This window comes from Toxotes jaculatrix, chromosome 18 (assembly GCF_017976425.1).
Source record: "Toxotes jaculatrix isolate fToxJac2 chromosome 18, fToxJac2.pri, whole genome shotgun sequence".
Lineage (NCBI taxonomy): Eukaryota > Metazoa > Chordata > Actinopteri > Toxotidae > Toxotes > Toxotes jaculatrix.
The window spans coordinates 6,409,912-6,426,932 of NC_054411.1; the positions used below are offsets into that span (position 1 = coordinate 6,409,912).

Here is a 17,021-nt window from a genome sequence, read left to right on the forward strand (position 1 = left end):
GCTTGTGGGTTTGAGCAGTTACATGAATTTCAGATTTACCTTATCACTGTCAAAAAATACAAGTAGGACAAAAATATCGAGAAACATGTAAGAGTGATAATAAATGACATAGTGACAGCAGTGCTCAATGTGGACATGATGCTCCGCCCTGCAGTTTTGTCTGACTCTCTGTGTCATTCAGTTCATTGATGGATAATTAATTAATGGATAATGTCAGAACTTGCGTTTAGAACAGGAAGAGGCAGAAACGTGTCAGACTGAAGGTTGTGAGGTTGCATCTGAATGCTATTTGATTCAGGATTCAGGATCCCGAGCCAACTCAGACACCGCAGGCAGAGTGACCTACGCCGGACACGACTGATTTGGCGAAATGTTTTCTACTCACACTGGAGTGTGCTGGAAAAGGTGATGATTCCCTTGAGCTTGAATGACTCATCTGAGTTTACAGTTGAACCAGTGAGTAAATAGATGAAATGAAACTCTGTCTGTCACCCAACAGCTGGTGATCAACACCAAGTTGTTAGAGCGTCTCCAGGATCCATGTGCCTCTCCTGTACACGGATTCTTATTTAGAGGTGACAACAACCATCAGGTGATGTTGTGTGCACGTTTGGCAATTTGATGCATTTAAATTTAAAAGATTAAAAAGAGCAGGAGAAAGCATGGCATCTACATGTGGGCACTACAGTCTGACTACTGTTAATTTGAAGCTGAATCTGCAAATGTGTCAGGAATCCGATAAAAAACATTAAAAACACAAACAGAATATACTCATTGTTTCATTCATTTGTGGCATAGACTGATACAATTTGTCAATTTGGTATTAAGGGGCTTTTTATTTAGCAGATGGTTTTGGTCATGATGAGATGAATCATAGCTCTGAGTAAGCAATCGGTGACATTGCTCCTGTCTGCCTGTTCTATGTGGCATGAATCCCCTTGCTTACTCTTGAATTATTTGAAAGATAGAAAGTCAGCTTGACCCTTTACTGATTCTGTAACCTTTTAATTTACCTCTGACATAATGAGACAAAAATCATTACTGCAATATTAATTAGGTCAGTCATAATAAGAGTCTCCTTTCAGAACATGCTTTTTCAACACAGAATAAAGCAAAACAAAAGTTTCTATGTTGAGGGAGTGGATTCCATTCATATATTGTTTGATTTAAGATGAGAGGAGGTGGTATGTTGGATTGGCGTTGTTAGTTTTGGGCAAAATGAACTGCCTATCTGCCATGTGTCTACTACTCTACTAGAGTTACATGTATCCATACTAAAAGTTTGCATTGTGGTATTTCTGATTAAAAACAGCAATGAATACCAGAAAAGACATGCGTGCATGCATTTCATTATGACTATGTACATTTCCATCAAAAAAAGCTCAGTTATTCCTAGTGAATCTGGACAAAGGCCCTGAGACCCTTGGATCGGTAATCTTGATGTTTAAGATGCACCTTAAACGTAGCTTCAAACACAAGATTTCATACCCAAGCTAGCAGTGTGCTGTTTGCTGCAGTCTGCTGAATTTTGATAATAAATATGAAAAGTGTTAAAACATTGACTCCCATAAATTAGGAAGGCTTTTCAATGGGAAAATAAGTAAACGTTTTAAAATTATATGTATAAATTCCCATGTAAATTTTTAAATGAATGGTAGTTGGAGCTAAATGGAAATCAGTTGTTTGATTTGAAAAAGGTCCCACAGGTCCCTCAGTAATAATGGACATCCGATCTATAGTGATATCACCTGCGGCTGAACTAACATGACTCACTAATTACAGCTCTGATAATACCGACGATATATATTTTTTTCTTTTTTTCCGGCCACACCCCCCACCCCCTGGAATTGACTGACTAAATTGAATTGTGTTGGCACCTAGAAGGCAATCGTTTCTCTCGCTACACAGCGAGCCTGGTTAAAGACTAATGCAAATGCGCAGGTCACGGTCTCATTTGAAGACAGGCTAATTTGGGTGCATGTGCAGACACTTTACGGAGGCGATCGATGATCGATGAAAGATTATTAAAGATCATTAAACGTGCTGACGAATTTTGTCCGCGAACCTCCTCATTGTGCACTGATTGTGGATACATTGCCGGGCGCTGCAGCCTCCCTCCATACCTTTGCTCCGCAATCCTTTTCTGCAGTGAAGTGTGAAAATTAAAGGGAATGTGGAGGAGGAGTCCTCAGGAAGGGGAGAGGGGTAGGGGTGGTGGTGGAGGAGGACGAGGAGGAGGAGGAGAAAGAGTAAGATACCAGCAACACAAGCAGATAGCGTACTCTGGAATAACAGAGGCTTCAGTTTTAAAGAGTATGAGCATCTTCACAGAGCACGTCTGCTGGGAGTGTTGTTCCTGATCTGAGCAGAGCGCTGAAGCTTTGGAGACTGTCCACCCGTCATCAGCCTGGTAGGTTTATCACCCTGCATCTGCCTGATCTGCATGCTGATTCCGCTCTTTGTGCAGAATGAAAACATCTGAAAGGATCTATAGGACATCTGCAGTTCAAAATGATGATATACAATCGGCATTTTCTTTTTTTAGTCATGTGATTACAGGATGCAGAAGTGTTATTGCTGTTTGGTTGATATCTAAAGTTTGACTGTTAATCCCTCCCATGAGCCATATCATGTCTCTTATTCTAGCTCTGTTTCCTTCTGATAAAGATGCAGTGTGTTGCCTTATCTGTGCCTGCTCACGCTGAAGACTCTTCTGTCAAAATGAAGATGTGTTCCCACAGAGTCTGATTGAGACTGTGATACATCCCCATCACCTTCCTCCTTCGTCTCTGGCACTGCTGTTTTCATTACTCATTGTTTCATTTCCAAAAACTGTAATTACACCCTCTTATCCATCACACCGAGTTCAGCCAAAGTCTGTAAATTCCACAACCTGTCAGCTCCCACATGCACTGTTACCAGCTCATAAAGCTCTTGTATGTCCATCCCTGTATCCCCTGATCCCCCCTGAGAGTATTGCACATGTTTTGCACTGGCTGGAGTCTTAGCCCTGATATCCCACTGCAGTCGGCGATTTAAAATCAGTCCCAAATTTCTCCCCTCGTGAGGAAAAAGGGGAAATCAGCCACAGCATGAAAAGGGCTGTTGAAATCAGAGCAATGAGGAAAATTCCTCTGCAGCAACAGCCAGCTGATGTCGAACCCCTGCCTCTTTATAAGATTAATAAAAAATACATTCCCACATCTATTATATCCACTTTAGAGTGTTGCTTGTTCGCCACTGTGATAAGACTGTGACTGTGATAATTATATTCTCTTCATTTTGCTGTTAGTCGTGATTCTGATTATGCAGAGAGACATGCAAGCATATTAAAAGTTTAATAAGGTTTAATAATTCATTTTAAGCAGGTTATTGCTGAGATTTGAGGAATGGAATCTGAAAAGCCATCATCTGAGGATGACCTAAAATAATGGCACAGCATATCAGTATTTGTCATCTGCGTTTTTATACCCTGTGATTTTGCTTTTCTGTGTCTTTAAAAGAGCAGCATCTCTGTGATTGATTTCTTCATCCTGTCTGTGGAGACAGCTGCCAAAATAACATCTAATCTGTCCATCTACAAGTAGCTTTGTTGCAGTCTGAGCTTCCCAGTGCTGCAATATCATTTCAGCTCCATGAATTTTACAAGGGATCACATTTGTACTGCCACAGATATGAGGCATTCATTAATCATGTAGCACATCTTTCATATAAAATTCAACTCTGTTAATTTAGGTATAATCTGCAAGTTTGATTAATGCTTCTTCTCTTTCTTGCTTTAGGTTGATTCCATGAATAAGTTTTTTTTTTTTTTTAGCCTTAAGAAAGTGTGATTGTTGTAGCTTTAGCTTGACATATGCAGTGTTATCAACCACAACACAAATTCTGTGGTGGAAATCATGACGATAACAGTTGGATGAAAATGTAAACGCAAGTTAAATGGTAACTTTTCTCCTTCATCTGGGTTTTGTTTCAAAAATGCCATTTCTACAGTAGATTTCCATTTTTGAGACGTCGCTTGTCAACGATCTTGCTTTGAAGTCTACATGGCAAAGAAAAATGAGAATGTCTTCACCCCCCCCTCCTCCCCGCAGAAATCAGCATGAAGAGCTGATTGAGATACACTTTAACCAAACATGCTGCACCTGCTTCCCATCATTATGTTACTCCGTATACTCCAAAGCTTCTGGATGGCGGTTCACCTGTGATCTGACCTCAGTGTCATATCAGATGTGCAGGAGCCTGCTCTTGACAGCATAGCCTGCAGCTTGTAGACAGCCTGTAGCACTAATGTGAGATGTGAACAATTTTTAAATTCTTAACTTGCAATCTGATCCAGTTCATCAGCCCTGTCTCCTATTATGTTTTTATGCAAATTACCTTTATACACAACTAAACTGTTTCCTATATTCTGATGTGGTTAAATTCCATAGAAACTAACAAAGCCTTGACTTACAACACACTGACACTCACATCAAATCTCAACAAGGAAAATTACCACACGATTTGCAGACTGAGCTGCTCATCAAGCACAGTTCAACACATTAATCTAGAATTGAACTCTGATGGAATAGATGGATAGATGGGATTGAATTGTTTGTATGCGTGTGTGTGTGTGTGTGTGTCTCTACCCAGCAAATCATCAACTTCACCATCAAGAGCAGCTCTTTACTGTCTAGCACCACTTAACCATTCTGCAATATGACAATTTGGCAAGAAAAAGAGCCTGAGAGCGCACACTGACGTCATTGGAAACAGCACTTTATGAAACTTAAACATGCCAGAGGCTCTAATTTGACACTGTCATTGGTCAGAAATTGTCAGAGATAAACTGCTACTCACCATGATTGGGTGATCACATATGATGTGTTCTCGGCTGAAAGCAAAAGTCCCCCGGCAGAAATGGACTGCAGCACTTTTCGTTTTCTCTAGGCGAATCCAACAGGATGTCCGCACTCAGCACAGCCCTGGGTTTAAGACACAATTTCTTGGATTTAGAGAGGAGAGTAGCTGAATTGGCTGCTCTAAGTGGCTTGGTCCACTTAACTTAAAACTTCCAAGTTTATATTTGAAGCAAGCAAATTGCTGTAGTATATTACATGATTAAATGACAGGAAAGCATTAAACCTTGTTAATGGTGACCTCCTTTCCCTCTGTGTGACTCTGACAGCAAATGAAAAAAGGTATTATATAAAATATGAATGTAGCATTACCGTTTTAATGACTCTAGCAACATTTCCATTTAAAGTGAAAATTAATCCTATGGATCTACTGCATTGCAAACTTACTTTTAATTAAACACTAAAATAATCACAATACACATCTGGCAAAGTGTCACCAGCCAATTAAAAACAGCTTCTCATTCTTGTCTCATTAGTATGTCTGACATGACTCGCCTGGGGATTAATTGGATAAAGAAATCTTTCGGTGCATGCAGCCTTGTCAACTTTTTTAGTGTTGTTAAGCCTCCTCTGACTGAGCTCCTTTGTCATTGTGTCAGTACTGACCAGCAGTGCATAGGTGCTGTCTTTCTGAGAAGTGAATAGCACTGGATTGGGAAACTGTATTCTCAGATGATGTCATTTAAGATTTCCACCCAGAATTCATGGTAAAATAATTAGAACCTGTAGTGATTATAATTGGCTTGACCCAAGTGTCTTCTCTCTCTTCTCCCATTTCAGACTTGCAAAATGTCTGATTTTGAGGATTTCGGCAAGCCAGGAGGACAGGCAAATGTATCTGAAAGCTACCAGCTGAACCCCACCAGTGTGATCGTGTCGGTGGTCTTCTCCCTCATCTTCCTGTTGGGCACCATCGGCAACAGCCTGGTGCTCGCTGTACTGCTGCGGAGTGGACAGGTCGGATACAACACGACCAACCTGTTCATACTCAACCTGAGCGTGGCCGACTTCTTCTTCATCATCTTCTGCGTTCCTTTCCAAGCCACCATCTACTCTCTGGAGGGATGGGTGTTTGGCTCCTTCATGTGCAAAGTGGTGCACTTCTTCATCAACCTCACCATGTACGCCAGCAGCTTCACACTCGCCGCCGTCTCTGTTGACAGGTACGTGACTCATTACTTGTCAATTTCTGCAGTAAACACATTAGAATGTTTTATTATTGCCACCTACATAGCAAGCTTACATGTGACATTTGAAATATTCACATGCAGTTTTGACATTACCGTGAAATAATCATTGTGAACAAATGGGAGAACAGTGGAGAGGATGGTAAGTGTTGTTAGTGCTGCTTTTCAAAATTAAGCCCTTTACTTCCTGTTGCAAAAGGCTGCTAAACAATTAAGTGTTTAGTCTTTTAAAATATCACAGAATGTCAAGTCCTCAAAACTTAAGGTGACATCTTCAAATTGTCTGTTTTATTCAAACAACAGCCCAAAACCCAAAGATACAATATGTGTAGCAAAAATTCCCATTTGCGAAAGAGCTTTAATGAGGATTAATATTCTTTGGATTAACTCGTTATCTCTTAGTTTTAGTTTACATTTGTAACTATCAGAAAATTACAGGCTGGGGTCTGTCAGGACTAAATCACTCACTCAAATGACTAATTCATGCACTCACATGCCTGCTTTGAAGAATCAATCTTCCTTTCTCATAATCAATTCACACTTTACCTTGAATTAATATTCATGGAAATGGATTACTAATTGAGCCCTAGGGTACCTTAATGCACGCCTTCAGATGAATAGCTGCAGTCATCACCTTACTCCTTTAGTGTTTGTCTTCTCTACACTTTCACAATGTTTTTTTTTATTCCAACCTTCAATACATGGATGTGCTCCAGGGAATGAATAGGAACATTATTTTTCTTCTGTTACATGCCATAAAGGAATCTAGCAGATTTTCAATTGGAAATGTTAAGTGCAGTGCGGTTTTATCACATTAGTCATCAAATGCAAACATCCACATGTTTCTGTGTGATCCAGTTTTCCCACATTTACAAGATAAAATAAACAATGAGGTTTTTATCCAAATACCAAAACCATATTGCAGTTGACAACTGACAGTTATTATGAAGTGTAAATTTTTCAAGTATTCTCAGTCATAGTGCTTGTTAATAGGAATCATAACAACAACAAGTTATAAGACAACGAAGTATCAAGTTTCAGAAACTCCACACTTTGTCTCTATTCTTTTCTTTGATTTTATACTACACATAGATTCATGGTTATGTGTATTTAACTTTTTCACAAACATATTTTTCTTATCTTAAGATGAATAAAAAACAACTCTGGGAACATCAAGAACAGCAAGACCCTAGAGGTACACATTAATGGAATTTAGTCATAGACCTATGAGACCTTACAGAGATGCTGAATCTATAATTGAATATCTTATGAGAGAATCATGCATTCTCCCTGGCTGAAAATTATATCCCTCACAAAGCTCTAAGCCATCATTATAGTTGTTGGGAAACATTATCAGCTCAGTCGATCTGGACAGAGTTGGCGTGCAGCTGCCCTCTTCAGCAGACCCACTCCACTCACACTGGCTGTGTTTACACTTTAGTGGATTCAATAGATTTTTTTTTTTTTACTTGCCAGCCAGACGTTCCCTCCTCAGCCTGGAAAAGAGCAGGAACATCTGAGTCGGGAGGTTAATACGATTCTGCTGTTTTCATCCTCAGTTCCTGTGTTAACAAGAAAGAAATAGCAGCAGCTTACAGTTACACTTTAGACCAGGAATCCCCAGCAAGAATTCAATCATGGTTCAGCCTGAATGAACAGCGCACTCACACACACACTCACACACACACAGACACGGAAAGTAATTGATGATGCAGTGTGCCTCCCTGGGGCCGGTCGTGTGTTTACCGTGATTTTATGTTAGAGAACTTTCCACTGTGAAAATAATCCCATTAAAACAAACACACAATTAGTAGCATCATTGCTACTCATTGTGGCCAAAGGTGCATCTGTTTAATAGATGCACCTTTGGCCACAATCATAACACTGAGTCTTTGTAGATAGGTCTCAATCAGGCTGGGGCATCTGGACACTGCAATTTTACTCCAGCCACAAATTTTCTGTTGGATTGAGGTCTGGACTTTGACTCGGCCTCTCCAGAACACTCACCTTGTTGTCTTTAAACCATATCTGTGTAGCTTTCGCTGTACGCTTCAGGTGTTTGTCTTGCTGGAAAATAAGTCATAGCTCTCTTGCAGACTGAATCAGATTGTCCTCCAGGATTTCCCTATATTTTGCTGCATTCACACCTTTACAAGCCTTTCAGGGTCTGCAGCCAAGAAGCATCCCCACATCATGATGCTGCCACCGCCATGCTTCACAGTGGGGATGGTGTGTTTACGGTGATGTACAGTATTCGATGTCCACCAAACATAGAATCTAGTCAAAGCTCCATTTTGGAAGAAAACATTGAAAGATCAGTCATTTCATTCAACACATTTTTTCCAGTCTGCTTTTCTACAGTCTAATTGGTTTCTGATTCAGCAAAACATAATTTAGAATCACAACAACAACAACAACAAAGCAAAACATTAGCCATTCACAGACTGTCCAAGCACACAGAGTAATGTACTTGTTGTTCCCTAAGCCACTGATCCTCTGTATATGACAAGTAGGTTCACGGTATCTGCTTTTTTTCCCTTTTATGTTGAACCTGAGTGTCTTTGGCTCCATTTCAGTGAGGGTTCATAGACCAGAGAGGCTGTTTTCTCTGTTTCTGGAGAGCTGGCTGAAGTGTCCTGTAAATGCAGATAGGGGGGACATGGATTTGCAGCTTTACCCAGAATCCCTGTCTTGGGTAAAAAAAAAGCTGCAACACCTGATGGATCCCTATCTGTCAGAGAACATGAGCTCATAAAGCAGCATGTTGAAAATGGCAAATACAGTTGTAAATGTTCAAAGATGAACCAGGGATAAAAGAGATAGGTGCCATAAAAATCTTAGGCTCTTCTCCCATGACAACACGTGGTGTATGCTGGGATTTGTGCCTCTATCGCCTTTCTGTTCAGCAGCATCAAAAGCAAAGGACAAGGCACTGTCATGTTCTGTGATATTGTCACGGTTTTACAGAGGATTGCATGCAAAATCATATCCCAGTGAAAACCCTGAAAAAAACTCTCTGTGGACATTGCAGCCAGTTTGACATATTTCCCTAAGGAGTTTTACTCTTCAATAAAACACACAAAATGGCTGGAATGTAAATGATTATCATTCAACACAGAACTGCAATTTTGAGCTGGGATGCTCGTAATAGTGAGTATAGAGATGTTAAGAAGTTAGACACCTCGAAAACTCTCGTGACATCTCGAAAAATCTCTCAGTGATTCACAATGTACATCAGGACTCCACCTTTTAGTATGTAAGGAGGAAATATACTATAAACCGAAGATGAATTAAATTAAAATCAAACAGCATGGCTCTGCGTGTCCACTAGTTATAAGAATTCATGTGGATCACATATCAATGTTATTATATTTTTCCCTCTGTAGGTATCTGGCCATTCGCTACCCACTCCGCTCCAGGGAGCTACGAACCCCTTGTAATGCAGTGGTTGCCATGGTGATCATCTGGGGTCTTTCCCTGGTCTTCGCCGGTCCGTATCTCAGCTACTACGACCTGATCGATTATGCCAACAGTACTGTGTGCATCCCCGGGTGGGAAGAACAGAACCGTAAGGTGCTGGACACGTGCACCTTCCTGTTCGGCTATGTCATCCCTGTGCTGATCGTGAGCCTCTCGTACACTCGAACCATCAAGTACCTGTGGACGGCAGTCGACCCTCTGGACGGCATGTCGGAATCCAAGAGGGCCAAACGCAAAGTCACCAAAATGATCATCATTGTCACCGTGCTTTTCTGTATATGCTGGCTGCCGTATCATGTGGTGATCCTGTGCTACCTGTATGGAGACTTCCCTTTCAATCAGACCACGTATGCCTTCAGGCTTCTCTCTCACTGCATGGCCTACGCCAACTCCTGTGTCAACCCCATTGTGTACGCTCTGGTGTCCAAGCACTTTCGCAAAGGCTTCAAGAAAGTGTTCAGTTGTCTCCTCAGCAAAAATGGGAGAAATAAGGTTCATGTGGTTCACGTGGCCAACACTGTGCCGGGGTTTGAAGCAGGCTCCACGGAGGTGTCACAGATGAACGAGGAGAACATACGTCAGAATGAATGTGAAATGATTAACAGGCCGATCCCAGAGCCGAGAGAAGCCACGGTGACACTGAATTTGCCCTTTCAGCGGCAGACTTGACAAGTGATCCAGCTCTGTTGACAGGCTGCCTGACAGATTGCCTTTTGTAAAAGACTAATAATGCAGCTAATGTTTTAAAATAAATGTTTAAGCTTCTAATCACTATGTTCACATATTTAATGGCAAACAGGGGAGGAGATAAAAGGATTCATGCACAAACACATTTATATAGATAAATACATCATTTCTTTTAGTTTAATATTACTAACAGATCAGAAAGAACGGTTTTACTAAAAGTGAAAATTTCTCAGTATTTCCTGTTTCCACTATTTGCCTTAACCATGGCTTGCACTTTGGTATTAATTTAATGTGTGTCATAATTTTACAGTATTTTTCAGTCCCAGAGATGTTCAGTGGTTGGTAACTGTGCAGGGAAATCCTTGCAAGTCATTGCTGTATCATTTTACATCATGCAGTTTAAGGGTGATTGCACAGCTCATGCACACAAGTCAGAAGGAACTACGTGTGAAGTCCACCCTGTTGCAAGTCATCGCACTGCAGTATTTCCAACACCATGTGCCACTGTAGGTTTTAAGTTTCTTCAGTCTCTCATGTGGTCTTTCAACTGCAACTGTAATCTTCAAAGTCTTTTTTTTTTACTAGTTTTGAACCTACTAGTCTGTTATTACGTGGAGCAGGAGATTCTTTGGTCTGTTTTGTATCTTGCATGCAGATGCTGTTTGAACTATGTATGTTTTAACTTAAAACACTTTGAGAAAATAGTTTGCCAACATCGTATTCAGTTACATTTCAAATTCATAACGGCATTTAAAATGTCCAGAGTTGGACTGAATAACATCCTGGAATCAGGTGTCAAACGGTATGAAATTAGTAAAAAGTTTGTTTTTGATGAATAAGAAAAACAAACAGTTATCAGTAGAAAACTTGAGCCTTTTGGACTCCACTATAAAAGTGGACACATTTTCTTGCTTTACTTGTATTTTGCAAATGACTGTATTCACAGCATGTTTCTCCTTGGTGTAAAATATTATATATTTAAATGAAAATGTTTTCAATGAGTGCACTTACGCATTTAAGAGTTGTGTATTTTAAAAGGTGTGTATTTTGTGTAGATTTTTAAAAAGCTGTGACATGATTATGATCATTCACATGGTTTATAGTGTCGCTCTCCAAATGAAAGCAGACCCTCAGCATCTTTCTCCTTCTGTTTAGCTGTAAGCTTGTGTCCTACCTCAGAGCTGTAAAAAGAAAAATCTTCTCGCCTCTTATTTGTAACATGTCCTGATTGAGTAATATTCAATTTTCCTCTTGAGAGACTAATTTCCAAACGGAGTATTCTTCTTTGCACTGACCAGTTTCCCTCTGTTGTGTTTACTGTGCCCTTTGCATCTACACTATATACTTAAGTGTTTCTCTGCTTGTTCTGTTTCATGTAAAGTTTTCAAAAGTAACAGCCTGTAGATTTTAAGAATATATATATATATATATTTAAAGAGATATTCATTAAAAATGTTTTAGAATATAATGTAATACACACTTTAATGACCAAATAAAATATTTTCTGCTGTGAGGTTTTAGTGGAGGTTTTATTCACTTTACAATGTGCATAAATATGATCTGTGAGAAATATAAAATATGACAAGACTACCACTCAGTTGAACACTGGGGTAAACTGGATATGATAGCTTTGTCAGTAATGCTCTTTTTAGGATCAGTGATAGGGCCATTAACTTAAAAAATAAGTGGGGGGGTTAGATCTTAACTACCCAATCTCTTCTGTACCAAGCCTGAGGCTTTGTGAGGAGCATGCAGCACAACAGAGCAGATCCCCAGGAGATTACTGCTTCTCTGGAAGGTGAGGGCAGAGCTGGTGGCATTCCAGGTCATGCTGCACTTTAAAGAAGCCACTAATGAATAAATTAGACTCTGGTTGTCACAAAGGAAGCAGACTGAACAGACATTACGTAAGGATGTTCAAACTTTTCAACTAAGTTGTTCTTTTTTTCCAAATTGGGGGTATGTCTGCACAGCAAGGCAAAAGAAAGAAGAAACAAATCAATAACCTGTGAGGTGGTACAAACAAATGGGCAACAACCAAGCCACTTGCAGTACATAAATAAGATCTGGTTGCAGACATGTCCCAGATGATGTAAGTGATAAGTACATCAGAGGTGTGAGGTGGACCAAGACAATGAAGACATATAAGATTTTACTGCCTTTCAAAGCTTAATGGAAGACCAGAGACAAGTAGACTATAAAAATCCACTGACCAAATAGAATTAAAAAGCAGCGCCAGTAACAAGCATCATTCATTAGTGTAACAAACTAAAGGATATTTTATCAGACTCACACATTTCAGTGTGTCCCACTGAAATAATTACACTCTTATTTTTTTCTTTGAGATTAATTAATCAGTCAGTGAGTCACTGTTTTTCTCAATCAAATTTTATGAGGCACTTTTGCAATTCTCAAAAACAAGTCTCTTATACCATGAACAGGGCCAGACGAATTGGAGATGAGTAGTGCCGGTCTTAAGTAGATCCAGGAAGAGGGCGGAGAGAAGACAGGATTAACAAAAGGTGTGCAGGTGAGTTGGTGGGAAATGTGATGTCTCCACGCTCTGTCCTGACAAACACAAAAACACATAGACAGACAAAATGGACATACAAGGGCAATCAACATGTTTGATTTCAGTTAGAAAGAAATTAGAATTTTTTTTTTTGGCTTTCATTGCGAAACACTTTGTGAAGCCTAATCAAGAAAGGTGCTATAGGAGTAAATTTTATTTACTTACGCTTATTACAGAAAGCGACATTACTGTTGATAAATAGGTCGAGTTGAATAATCATCTTGCATACAAAGCACTTCAAAATGAAACTGAATAAGATTCAAACAGCAGGATCACTTAAAATTGCTCAATCGTATATCAAGTAAACATGTCTGACAAAAACAAACAAAAAAAAAAACAGAAATTCAATTTCAATCAACGAAATATCTTGACATCTCTTCAAGCTTAATTTTCGTGCACTCATCAAAGAAGGATTTCTGGCAATCATTGGTAAAAGAAAAAAAAAAGTAGTTGATGCCACTTTAATGAGCAAACTCTGCCAGATGTGTCACCTGTCACACTGGACATCAGCAGATAATTAACAGATAATTTACACCTCAATGCAGCTACAACCAAATGTAAGCTCTCTCATTATAACATCCCTGCCTGTGCTTCAGGGGCAGGGGGTTGTCAACAGCAGTTTTACAGAAGGCAACACAGACAAAATTATACATAAAGCACTTGAATGTCCCTTTAAATTTTCAATAGCAGGTAGAAAACTACATCATCCTTACCGAAACAAAGTCTCAGACAAAGGTTGCCATATCAGAATCATGTGTATTTTGTGTTTTTTGACACACACAAAAATATGCATATTTTTGGTTAATTGCCAACATTTTTTAATTATTACTGTAACACAAAACAGAGGTTATTGTAAAGGTTAATTCAGGATCAAAATTTGACTTGCAGTGATGCAAGAACTGAACTAAACCATTCTGTGATTATGGCCTCTTTGGCTTTTGGTATCTTAGACAACAGCTGACATAAAACGCATTGATCAGCGCCAACAACGTCTCTATTATCAGAGAAGTTGGATGTGCTACCACCGAGGGAACAAGCTTTTACTGAAACACATCTTACACTTAAGTGACTAAATGTGTATCTACAAAGTGGGGTTAGAGGGGTTGTTCATTTTTGTGAATGTTAATGCCTTATGTGGCTCCGGAAATTAGGCTTGTTAGGTTGGAAGTGATGGTTGAAAATTTACACTTACGTCACAGATAACCTTGACAGGGTCTGTGTTGGTGCTATGGTTGCTCTGGAAACCACACTGCAATTTATCATAGATATTGTTTAAGGGCATAAGAGCAGCTGCAGTTTTTTTTATTATCAGTTTTGCTGGAAACACAATGGTGTGAAACAATTAAAAAAAGGGTTTAATAATTTACTTGAGCAAGATGTGAGGAGTGGATCAAAGGCGGGAGTTGGGAGGTTTGAGCTGTGGCAAGACCTTATCAAGCTTATTGGGACTGGCTTTGAAAAACAATTAAGCTGCATGAGAGGGAATGAGGATTCTTTGTATAATTACACTTAGCCGATTCACCCTTCTGCCAGATGTGAATCCTTTGTCACAGAGAAAGTGAAAAAAAAGACCTGCTTTACAATTAATCACAACAATCCCACTGTCTTCATCTGACAACATTTTATTTTAGGTGCAGCAGTTGTTTCAATTAATGAAATCAATGTTGGCATAACCTACAGTCATCATCACAGTAACCATGACAACACACTTAAGAGAATGATGCCATATTGAAAATCAAATCAAATTATACTAAAATCAAATCATAACAAAGCACATTCGGTATATACAGTGATATTCAGCTGGCAATGAGCAATCAATAGAACTATTTACAATTCAACATTTACAGAGTACAATAACAAGGCCGTTTTTAAGTGCTCCTCAAACACCTCCTCTAGTCTAGCGAGGCCACTAAGTCGACCAGACCACGAAAAATCCCGGGGTTGCTGGACCCCTCGATTTCATCTTTGCCTCTCAAGTCTAACCATAGACTATATAAAACATGGACGTAGCACCCGTGACGGCACCCATTGGTTTCGGGGAGTCGTGTTTTGTGACCAAACCATGGGCATTTGAGCTAGCCTAAGGCTAATCAGCTAGGCTAACAAGCTAAGCGGCAGCTACACGCAGCTACATCCACCACACGACAGTCCCCGAGTCCGACCCGACTAGCTCGACCCCGTGAGACCGCGACACAGAGCGAGCGATCGTACCTGAATGCAAGTTCCTCACAAACTATAACGCCACAGCACTTGAAATAATAATTAATCTTTTATTGAGGTCATACTACATAAGAAATAAAGCAAAAAAATCCGCCAAAAATCATCTTAAAAGTTAACGTTACAACTCGTGGGGGGAAATTTATTTCGAACCTATTATTTAACTGTGAAACAATCAATTTCATATTAATAAAAATATATTAAACGTTCAAAACATTATTATTATTGTCATTCTTATTAATGATAACAATAATAATAATAATAAATTAAAATATTTAATACTTGATATTTACCGGCTTTCACAGCTGCCTCCATCCAATATCCACTTACAGTTGCAGCAGCTGCTTACTGATGGAGCTGCTCTGTCCATGCAATGTCGAACTTTTTAAACAGAGCACGAAACACACTGCAAAAGCGTTCCTAACATTTGCTGCTCCGGTCCTCTATCCGTATCAGCAGCGACCATAAATCGGTCATAAGTCATAAGCCAGCGGCAAAATACGCTAATACATGCTAATTAGTGCAAGCATCCAGGTAAAATGGTGAGAAATTTACTAAACGAAACAACTGCAACACAGACTCATTCGACGGTCGGCTAGTACAGTCTACACTACAACAAGCCATATTGTCACAAAAACCTATCCGAACGTTGGCAAACAAACACGGACACTGCAGCCCCTGTCAACCCCTAGAAGTAGCCGGAGGCCTCTGGATGTAGCCGCCCAGCCCAGCCGAAGCTTTAGCAAAGAGCTAACTGCCAGTGCCTGTCTATGGAAGTGTCACTCAACGTAACCACGCCCTAATCGATGTAAGAATTTTAAGCCTAAATAACACTAAAATGGCTGTGGTACACCCCCCCCTCAAAGACCAAAAACAAAAATGTACCAGGCTGTAAATATATTATTTTAGGCTGTAAAGTTGGCACAGCTATCATTGCTCACTTCTGGAGCCAGCCCCCAGCGGCAGCCGAGGAACTCTAGCTTTTTGAACGCGGAAGTGATCCTCACTGCTGAAACCTACAACTCCCCCCTTGAGCCTAACTCAAACACGACACAGATTGTGACACAGTCAATATGGCGGCCTAGAATTGGGCGGTTCTTGCTCACCTCATCGTTGTGACAACACACAGCTATCATGTAGCTCTCATCCAACTGTGGGTCGATGTTAACTCTTCCAAAAGACGAATGTTTCAGGCAGCTGTCCATATGCATCTTCGATGTTTCATGTTTTCCCACATTCTCCAAGAGATTATCCATGTCCCAGGCGGTGTCTGTGTTTCCATCCCGGTGAATCAGAAGGCAGGGGTAGCAGAACAGCGCGTTAGCTACTTCGCATCATGCTAGCCACGTTTTCCGCTCATACCAGCTCCGTGAAAATACGTGGCTGTAGGTTTCCTCCGCCTTTGAGGACACCTGCTTCTTAGATAGCAATTTATCTTGATTGATCCGACAACAGAATGATAATTCCCCCAATGACACGATGGAGTTGCTCCGTCGAGTTGCAACGTTAGCCATGTTGATCTTGAACGTGAACGCGACGCGTATGCGCGCTGTGCTGTATCGTCAGAAGAGCACGTGACTTCAGTGCGTATGACGAAAGCACGTTGGGGCAAACCATGCAGGGTCTACGGTTTGAAAAAAAAAATTAACATGTAAGTCTATGAGAGCGCCTGGAACGATTTTCAATCTTTTTACAACTGATTTCATATTTGAGCTAACGTCACTGTACGTGAGCACATACTTGACAGAGCTGTTTTCTTTAGATTTAGTTAGGCTCTTTTGTCATCTGTGTGCTTGTCTGTAAAGTATGTTTGATGAGGGACTCATTTACCTTCAAAGTACCTAATATCAAGCAACTGACGTTATCTCTGTTTGCTTCACCTTCTTTTGATGACACAACACAGATTTAATTAGCGCACAGTAATAAAAATCCAGCTTGGCTCCGTATTTCGTTGTTGCACGTTTACCATATGTGCAA

At 40.1% G+C, this 17,021-nt stretch overlaps 1 protein-coding gene across 1 annotated transcript; it reads left to right on the plus strand.

Annotated features, from left to right (window-relative positions):
• The first annotated feature begins 2,311 nt into the window (after nt 1-2,311).
• On the plus strand, nt 2,312-11,610 carry galr2b (galanin receptor 2b). Its single transcript, XM_041063033.1, has 3 exons — nt 2,312-2,410; nt 5,682-6,064; nt 9,475-11,610. The coding sequence occupies exons 2-3, from the start codon at nt 5,691-5,693 to the stop codon at nt 10,235-10,237; spliced, it is 1,137 nt and encodes a 378-aa protein (XP_040918967.1). The 5' UTR covers nt 2,312-2,410; nt 5,682-5,690; the 3' UTR covers nt 10,238-11,610.
• The last annotated feature ends 5,411 nt before the right edge of the window (nt 11,611-17,021 follow it).